At 38.3% G+C, this 10,308-nt stretch overlaps 1 protein-coding gene across 1 annotated transcript; it reads right to left on the reverse strand.

Moving 5' to 3' along the window:
- Positions 1-1,520: 1,520 nt before the first annotated feature.
- LOC114273820 (uncharacterized) lies at positions 1,521-6,200 on the reverse strand. The gene is made up of 6 exons (XM_082888697.1): positions 6,054-6,200; positions 4,431-4,488; positions 2,472-3,459; positions 2,322-2,355; positions 2,152-2,250; positions 1,521-2,048 (listed from the first exon to the last, which is right to left on the reverse strand). The coding sequence occupies exons 3-6, from the start codon at positions 2,528-2,530 to the stop codon at positions 1,695-1,697; spliced, it is 546 nt and encodes a 181-aa protein (XP_082744823.1). The 5' UTR covers positions 2,531-3,459; positions 4,431-4,488; positions 6,054-6,200; the 3' UTR covers positions 1,521-1,694.
- Positions 6,201-10,308: the final 4,108 nt, after the last annotated feature.

Genomic DNA, 10,308 nt, shown 5'->3' on the forward strand with positions numbered 1-10,308 from the left:
TCTGCTAAAGCCCGAACTAGCGTCTGAACCAAAATGGGAAGTAGAAAACATAGTGTGTAAGGCCAATCAATTGTATACCTGGCTGGCGGGACATGCTGTAACTTATCTCGATCAAGTTAAGCCAAGGGCGTTGCCAAGCGATGTCAGTTGCAGATCTGCTGCACATCCAGTCACACCACAACCCTTCAGTGGGAAAGCTCACTAGCTGTGAACGAAAAAAGTAGGATCTAGCTGAGTACTCGGGGCAAGGGTCCACAACTTTCATCTTATCCATCAACCACACCTAGGAAGGGATAAAAAATAAGAGAGATTAAAGAATAGAGAGATGTGTATTGAGAGAAAAAGTAAGGAAAGGGCTCTTGAGAGAAAATAGAGATTGAGTACCAAAGTGATGCGAGAAATCATAAATGAGAAAGGGTGAGAAACAATACTTGGAGGAGCAGTGGACTCCCCGCAAATTGAGAAGTCTCTCACCTGTGGAAAGCATCCAAACCCATTAAGATTTTAGCCAATGTCAAGCCTATACAGCTTCAGCCCTCCTTAAGGCGTTGGGTCACTTTGATCAATCGGATACTGACTCCACTCCCATTAGGGGCAAGAAGATAATGGGCAACCAAGTATATGTAGAGAGCGTGTTGGCGATAACTTCGCCAAAAAAGATCACGCCTATTTCCAATATCGGAGAAACAGTGAATCAAGCCAGGAATGTCCAACTCTCCATTATGAGCCAAAGATTTAGCCTCGTTGAAAGAAAGGCCACACATCTGTTCAAGAGCTCATGCATGGCTAAAAAGGGGTTAAGGCATGATCTCTTCATTACGACAAGACTCCATTAACGCCTGAAACTCTTCAAGAGTATGACACATTTCTTGTGATCCGAAGCGCAATACACGAGTAAATAGGTCCCAACTACGGGCAATAGCATGGAGAAATGGAAAGCAAAACAGAGTGTGGCAAAAGGAAAAAAGAGCATTTATGCCAAAATCGTTGAATTTACCTTTTCTGTGCCATCCAAAGTGCCTGTCCAATCTTTGAGCTTATCAACAAGGAAGATCTCCATTTTTAGAGAAAACTAGCAAAAAAGTGATGTTCTATCGTGGAAAGCAGGAAAAGAAGACCTTTATAGGAGATAAAGGTGTGTGAGTGGTTGACAGTTGTTGACAGTTGTTGTCAGCTGTCTAGTCGCAGTTCTTGGCCGGCTGGCCACTTCACCAGTTGACCGTAAATTTCATTGGCCGGCTGACCAATTGTGCCGACCAATAGTTTGGCAGTAGTGTTATGTTTGTCCTATTTGTTTTGGGTCTTGTTTTGAGTCTTTTTTGTTTCTAGTAAGTGCAAATAGGTGTGTTTAAGTTGTTTTTATTTTGTTTTTCCTTTGTTGATTCGTGTTTTGTATTTTGGCCAGTTGTAGGCTCAATATCCAATTAAGAACTCATTCAAATACAATCATTCTCAGTTTTAATTTCAAAAATAAGTTGTTTTTTGTCTAAGTGTTGTGCCATTCTCAAGATGCTATGTAAAACAACATTCTTTCTTTCATAAACTATAGGGTTCAACCTTGATCATCATTTTTACAAAAGAAAATGCAAGTTTTCAAAAAGCAACAGTAAAAGGACCTATCTGAAGCTACGTGATTTTTGTACTACAAAGCAAAAGAAAAGGAAAAGTGGAGTGCAAGATCAGTGTCCTCCATGTCAGGTGCATCGGGAAGCAATCTTTGTCCTTTTTCGAGGACGAGATTCAAGATCACTATCACCGTTGGTGCCGCTATCACCAGAAGGATGTGACTCTGAGCCAAAATCATCATCTCCATCCTTAGACTCAGAGTGCTCACTTGCAATCTCCTCGGTATCCCTGGTCTCAGTGTCCTCATCGGTCAAGGTCGTCTCTACAGATGAGAAAGCCCCCTGTATAAGGGACTCACTATCTCTACTCTGATTCTGACTCCCGGCACCTTTGCCCTCACCTCTGTCGTGTGTGGGGACCCGTCTGTTTCTCTTCTCCATAGCTGGAGGAGGTGCCACAGATGCTGCTGGTGTAGGCGGAGGCTGAAAAGAGTTTGCAAGAAACAGATGTATCAGAGCAGTTTGGTTGCAAAAAAATAGTATAAGTAGAACATGTCAATTGAGAAAACAAGGTCAAATGAGACACCTGATGACCGTGGTAGGCATGCAATGCCTCATTCCTCCACACCATATGGACCAAGGAGTCGACCAACTCAAGGAGACCATCCACGTAACCCACTTGCATCTACGAGTGTGAAAATCAGCGTATAGAAAAAAGGGAATATGAAATACAAAATTGTAAGATAAAGTGCATACCTGTGAGAGTGGGCAAGTAGGCATAGACCCAAAGCTGCAAGAAGAAAGAGCACTTTGTACGTTAACAGGTAGAAATAAAAATAAAGGCAAAAAATGCAAAGCAGAAAGCATAATTTACGACAGAAATTGAATTGAAAGTGTGGGATGTACCTCCTGAGCTCTCCAGTAACCACCAACCATGTTCCCTTCTTGCAGAAATCGGAGCTCATGTAGCCATACAGGGTGGCAAGGCTAGCACCACCCCAGTTGTAGAAGTGAACCCGAGGCAATCCCACCAGGGCGCTCAGAAGATATAAACCCACAGTGTTTCACCTGTTCGCAAACAAGGTGGTGCTGAGAAGGTAGATCAAAAACCCACGGGCATACTATTTTGCCTTCTCCTATGTCTCTGGTTGACTCCCGTGGAAGTGGTCATAAAGCCAACTATATCTCACCATTGAGGGCCTGTCCAACGGAGGGCGTGCTCCAAGAAGATAAACCCAGGCCACTACCCCACGTCCAGATCAAAGGGGATTGGATCACCCCTTACTTATAGCCCTGTGATCATCGAGAAATCGTAGGGCATCATCATCATCTCCCCTGTGGAGGAGAAGTGGAAGGAGTTGGTCGTGTCCCACCACCTCTCCACCAAGGCGCCAAGCAAAGGCCGGCTCGCCTGTAACCGTGAGAGCCTGGAGCAAAATAGGCCAAAGCCTACCTCATTGACCATCTCTCAGACTCTAACGGGGAGCTCTTGATACCAATGCCTCACTGTCATATCGTTGTAACCTCCCTAGGCGTAAGCGTCACCCCGTGATGAAAGAGGAATTTATCAAATGCATGGCTAGATGAAAGATTGTAATGAATGTCAAAGTAAAGTACATGAAGGGATAAAGGTTCTTACCTCAGAAGCATCATGGGAAAGATGCGATGTGCGCTCTCGCAGGAGGAAGTCCTCTGGCGTGTCCTAATCAAAATCGTCAAATCTCAACATACCACCAGGGCCATCCCGTGTGTATATGGGTGGTGGGTAGCCGGGTCAAATGGCGTCACCCTCAAAAGGGCAAGTCAGGCTCAGGCTGTCACGACCCAAACCTGCCCCTATAGGTTTTCCTTGGATTACCAAAGGCCTCTTAACAGAATAACATGTAATTAGGGGCTGCGGAAGCAAATAACAATTAAACAACTTCCATTGAGCTATGTAGACTTATATGAGACAGAAAAATCTTTAAACTTTATATACATATATACACAGATTAGACAAAGAGGGACTTAGCCCTATTTACAAAATACTCAAGACTTGTCTAACCAATCAAGAAAACAAAACTTAAACTTTAAATCACGTAGCCATAGTCACTTGACATATCCGGAACCTCCACGGGAGGCACATAGGTTGGCTAACAAAAACATATTCCAGGCAGATGCCTTTAAGCTTGGTCACACGTCTGTTCACCTACATATATAAATATTACAGTGCGCTAGAGCCCAATGAATAATAACAGAGTAAAGGGTTTTAATGAATGATGTTGATATCGAATTTAGAAATCAGATTTCACATCTCTTATCAAATCAGAAGCGTAGTCATGTTCATGTTCATATTCGTATCAGAAACTTAGAAATCAGCTTTCAAATCTCTTATCCAATCAGAAACATAGTCATGTTCATGTTTGTATTCGTATCAGAAATAGAGTCATATTCATATTCATATTCAAATAATGTGTGGTACTTCCTTTAGCGTAGCATATTATGTTGGTCAAGCATATCAAGTTCCATAATGGAACCTCCGGTACCGGGTAACATATCTCATACGTGGGCCACGATATTGTTTTCCCCGGGCGAAGGCCTGTGCCATGGTATTGTTTTCCCCGGGCGAGGGCCTAGGCCACGATATTATTTCCCTCGGGCGAGGACCTGGGCCACGGTATTAACCCCCGGGCTAGGGCCTCATTACCATAAGCCACAGTATTATGTCCCCTGGGCGAGGGCCTCTGCTAAGGATACCACAATTACGTTTCAAAGAAAATTGGACAATCATTCATTCATACAAAACATAGCATTTCAGGAACTTATCATCTCATATCATCAGAAAATAATTAAAGTTGAATATAACTTTACAGAGTTATTACTCACAGATAGTTGCAGAAGCAGATTAGACATATCACAAATCAGGCAGACAATAGCGCGTGACCTATACAAACACATAACATATACACATCAAAACACAATATCAATTCCTTGATCAAGCTTGACTTTTCTTGTCTTTTTCTGCCCAAGTAGTCCGAGATTCTACTACGTGTATTCTTCATTTAGTTAAATGAATTAGATTCTTATTTCACATATCCTTTCATTACTAAATCATTTTTTTCTGAATAAACCAATTCCTCACTTGGCTTCTTAATCAAGTATCACTAAGTTAATGACTTATTCTTTAATCAACTAATTAATGTTGATTGTTAACTTATTAATCCTTATAGAGCCATAAAACATGTCTAGAATGCTTTGGAAAGAGATGAGAATAAAAATATGAATTAAATGCGATTTTTCAAAATATGTTAAAAATAGGGTCTTCGCTCGAGCGCCACTTTGGTCGCTCGAGCGGATTGTAAAATTTGAAAAACATCTAGGAGCTCGATTTTCACGCTCGAGCAAGACTTTCCTCGCTCGAGCGGACAGTGTAAATTTTGAAATTTTCAGAATTGTAATTGAAGTTCAGATTTGATATTCAAAGCCTCAAAACATGTATTTGTGATACACAAATATGGAGAACCAATGTATAATTTAGTAAACACTCTCAATTAGAAATTATTTATTCAAAATCATGCTTCAATTGTCCAAATTTAGTTTTAACTCAATTCCTCCATATCAAGCCAAATTCCAAACCCAAAGTGATTAATCTCTAGATTAATCTCCATAAATTGAACATGGCTCCAATTTCTCATTTTCTTTAGTTACATAAAATTGACTTCAAGCTCTTTTTATTTTCCTTTAAAACATGAAATTAACAAACTCCTTATAAAATTATTCACTTGTATGAAATTGACATCAAAAGTACTAATTTTATTTTCTTATAAATTTTCCCAACTAATTTCCATAATCGTAAACTTTACTTAATTTGTAACCTCAACTTAATTCATAACCATAGGTGTTTCAAAATATGCTTAATTTAAATAAAATCTTAAATTACATTACATGCATGGATTAAAAATCTAATTATAAAATCAAAACTTTATCTAACATTAGGATTAATTCTAAATTTCCATAAACTTGATGTTCATAAAACATTTCATTTTTCTCTTCAAAATATGAATTTAAATGGCTTAATTTCTTCAAAATCCATGATGCATGTAAATATAGATTCAAATACTCATAGAATTCCCTCATGCATGTAACAATGGAACTTAATTTCATATAAGATATGTAAAATCAAACCCAAAATAATTAATTTCTAAGTTGATTTCGATAATCATTAACCTAACTCATTTGCATGGGTCAAATCTTTAATAAACCCTTGTTGCATGTAATTTATAGAACTTAATTCAAGAATAATTCTCTAAATTGAACCCAAATTTAACAAATTCAAAGAATCATAACTCATGTTTTTCAACCTAACTTGATTTAACATACAAATCAAATTTCTATGAATTTATGATTAATCCTCAAATCTTTATTTTTAATCTTCTCAAAATACATCTTGAATAAATTTCTGTCTAGATTAAGTAAACAACACCAGAGAGAGAGGATGAAATTTCTTACCTTAGGATGAATTTTTCATAATTTTTAGCTTAAGTTTTGATATCCCACAAGGCTTTCTTCTTCCCTTTCCTTCCTCCCTCTTGGTCTCTCTCTCTCTCAGCCGTGCTCTCCCTCTCTCTCAGCCGTGCTTTGTTTTTTTTTCCACCCACACAAGACTTGATGATGTACATATATATTTGTTGCCTTGGACTTAACACACCAACATTCCTTTGTAATAGATATAATTTATTAAAAGTAAATTAATATATCATTCACATTTAATTTAATTGGACATCATTTAATTTTAATTAATCTTAATTAGCCTAAACACAAATCCCACATAAATTAATTAGTCTAATTGATTTCCTTTAGAGTCCAATTAATTATATTTAAATTTATTAATCTGAATCAGATTTTAATCAAACTCCCAAAAAGGCTCCAAATTTCCGTCGCTTAAATTACATATTCAAATTGAACACCCCATAAATAAATTTAATTCGTAATAATTACAATTCTCAATCTTCATAATTTAATTAACTTGATTAACTCCAATTAGGATCTAATTAATCGAATCTCAATTTTACTAAACTGAATCGAATATTTAATTAAACTCCCAAATGGGTCCGTAATTAAGATTAAATTGATTCAACTTCTTAATTTCACTTCCTTAAGCCATTTGGGCCCTTAATTTCTAATTCCAAAATAAGTACTTAATAGAACCATAAATGAATCAATCTCCAATTTTCGTAAAACCCAGATTAAATTGGAATAATTGGCAATTAAATTTAAAATCTCCTTAATTAATTAAGTGCTAATCATTATACGCAATGAGGTCGTTACACAGGCTCCGGAGAGTAAATCTCCTTCACTTCGCTATGTCTGTCTCTCCTAGCATTGGGTCCTCCACACTCACAGTGGGCAGAGGAATAGATACCTCAGAAGGGGCACCATCATGCGGAATGTCATCGGCCATGGAGAATATAATGGGTGGTGAGAGAAAAGTAAGAAAACTGAGAGAAATAGGTGAAAACCCTGAGAACCAAACCCTAGGAGAGAGAAAATGAGAAGAAAAAGTGAAAACTCAAGAATGAGGGCAAAAGATCAAGAAAATGCGTGAGAAACAAGCAAAAAACAATGAGAAACCCAAAAACTTGACCAAATAAAAATCCAATCAGTTCAAAGTGTAGAGGGCCAAAAGGGTTTCGCAAAAAAAGTTTGTGTAGGTCATTGGGTAAAGCGAGTAGAATGAAAATCTAGAGAGAGAGAGAGAAAGCACCTAGAGAGAGAGCAATATGGATTTCAGATGGTGTGTGTATGTGAAATAAGGGCCCAAAACCATGTTTTAAAGAGCCTCAGGTGTGAAAACTTGATTCTGCCCCTGATCATAATATAATTGGTTAGCCAACCAATATATTGTGGGTGTTTGGGAAGTTGCTATTTTAGTAGGCTATTTTAGTTTTTGGCTATTTTAGTAGGCTAAAATTTTTTGTGTTTGGGAAGATAGTTGAATTTTTTTATAGTTAGATGTGATGTTTGTGAGAGAAAAAGTGAAATGATTATGGATTTGATGTAACATTTTGTCTTGTTGGCTATTTTAGCCTATTTTGTCATTTTGTGGATTTTATCCCAAAAAAATAAAAAAAATTCTTTCCCAAACACCCTCATTGTACGACCGGCTCATCTTTTATTGTGCCATTATGCCTTGATGTGTTTTGTTGGAATTTTGCCTAATTTTGGGCATGGTTGTTCTTGTATTCATCTTAAAAAATGTAAAAGTGGAGTATTTGAGTTTGTTTCTACTTTAGAAAATTCCAAGATTCCATTCTGGATGCACCGCCTTAGGTCCCGTCATTTCTCCGAAGTGTAAATGTGTCTTGACCTTGAGCTCAAGCAAGTTTTACCCCCTTTTCAGCATCTGAGGACCTTTGATTATAAGTTGAAGATGAAAGTGTTAAAAAATAGAAATAAGAAGAGAAAAAAGAAAATGAAGAAGATGAGGGAGATCCCCGACAGAACAAGGTAGTTCACCATCACTCCCCCCCATGAGACGTTTTCAAAGAGGGAGATCCCCGGCAGAACAAGTCAGTTCATCATCACTCCCCCCATGAGGTATTCTCAAAGCCACCGCTTTTTGTTTATCTTTTCTATTATGTTGCATGGAACATGCATCGCATTGTATTTCGCATCAAATATGGCAATTATATTGCATTCATATGCATCGTACCTATCATCTTATTGTATCCACCCTTATCACCCGGCCGTGTGATTTGGCTTGCATCTTTCACCCTCTCTACATGAGACTTAGTTTGGCTTGCATTTTTCACCCTCTCTATATGAGACGTAGTTTGGCTTGCATCTTTTATCCTCCCTATGTGAGACGCGGTTTAGCTTGTACCTGTTCATCCTTTCCACACGAAGTGTAGTTCGACTTGCATTTTTCACCCCTTTCTACGCAAAGCGTAGTTTGGCTTGCATTTTTCATTCTCTCTACGTGAGATGTAGTTTGGTTTGCATCATATATCCTATCATCCTTTCTACGCGAAGCATGTTTGGCTTGCATTTTTCATCCTCTCTACGTGAGACGTAGTTTGGCTTGCATCTTTTCACCCTTTCTACGCGAGGTGTAGTTTGGCTTGTATCTCTACCTTTCCTATGTGAAGCATAGTTTGGCTTGTACCTTTTCACCCCTTTCTGCGTGCGACGTAGTCTAGTTAAAACCTTTCCCCTCTCCGTATGAGATACAGTTAGGTACACCTGTTGGTTACATCGCTTTCGCACCCTTTTTGCGTAAAATGTGTAAGGATTTAAACTTTACCTGGTTGGAACCTTGCCCCTCTCCGTATGAGATACGGTTAGGTATGTATGTTGGTTACACCATCTTTCCTCCTTTCGCATGAAACGCATTAGGATGCTAATTTTTAAGTCAGTTAAAACCTTCCCTCTCTCCGTATATGCTACGATTAGATACACCTATTGGTTACACCATCTTTTATCCTTTCACATGAAACGTGTTTGGAATTGACGTTTGTATACTCCTTTTTGTGTGAGACACAGTTAGATCTGTTTTGATTTAAGCTTGAGGCTTGTTTCATATGCTGTTTCATGTACTGTCATCTTCTATGTTTATTACTCATTGCATTACATTGCATTGCATTGCATGATCATGAATTTTCCAAAACAATTGGCTTCGCGAAGCGTAGAAGTCTAGTTTCCAAAGTATATCTTTGAACATGTCATTTGCATCTTGCCCTTAAACTACGCTGGTTTGATTCCTTGCAAAGGGATACGTAGGCAAATTTCAAGCTCAACCAATTGCATCTACATATTGTTTGTTTGCCCAAATCTTATGGCCTTGTCAAATGGGTCGTCTTCGGGCTTTGACATTCACTCATGTCATGAAATGACTTCGAGCTCTGTCAAAGAGGGGCAACTGTAGGCACCCCAATTTGACTGCCCTTAAAACTTGGGTACTTCACTCTGAACACTCGATGATAAAATGTTATGCTGTACAATCTTTTGAATCTTCAACAAAAGAAATCGGTTTCAAGCTTCAAAACCTAAACCTTGCACCTCATTTTGACCAAAACCTTCTTTTTTCTAGCCTGACCACTTAGAGAACAGTTGGCCAAAAGACGGCCCGCAGGCCATTTTCATTGGGCTGGCCAACCGTACATCCTCATGGGCGGCCGACCATGTTTAGCAAAACAGATATTTTTTAATAGCCAGCTACTCCTATGCACGGGGATTTGAACCAGTTGTCTTTGCTGCAGATATTTTTGACTTGACGAGATGAAATTCTATAAATATAACACTTCCTCTCTTGGTTTGGGGTTAGAAAAAATTGCCAAAGGCCTAAAGCTTGTCCAACACACTTCTCTACCCTCTTGAATATAGATACACAATAGATACACCATATAAGCTAAAACTTAAAGCTTTTTGCTAAGGTTTTGAACATAATTTCAGATACTTGAGAGTGTTTGATCCTCCTCTCTTTTAAGAGGTGAACTTTGAGCCTTCTTCACCACATTTTCTCTTTCTTTTTCTTGTATTTACATACTGTTTTTAGAGTATTTTGAGCCTGAAATATGTGATTTAAAGTTACAAAAAGAGAAGGGGTTAGCCACCCTTCCTTAGACTTGTTTGCTAGATTGAACCTCCTGGCTTTCTTCCATTTTTGCTCATTTTTTCCACCTCATAAAACTGATTTTTAGCACTGTTTTAGTGTTGTTTGTGTGCTATTTAATGTGTTAATTTATGCTTTGAATACTATAGGTGT

This window comes from Camellia sinensis, chromosome 9, assembly GCF_055761805.1.
Source record: "Camellia sinensis isolate YWXY chromosome 9, ASM5576180v1, whole genome shotgun sequence".
In the NCBI taxonomy this organism is placed as follows: Eukaryota; Viridiplantae; Streptophyta; class Magnoliopsida; order Ericales; family Theaceae; genus Camellia; species Camellia sinensis.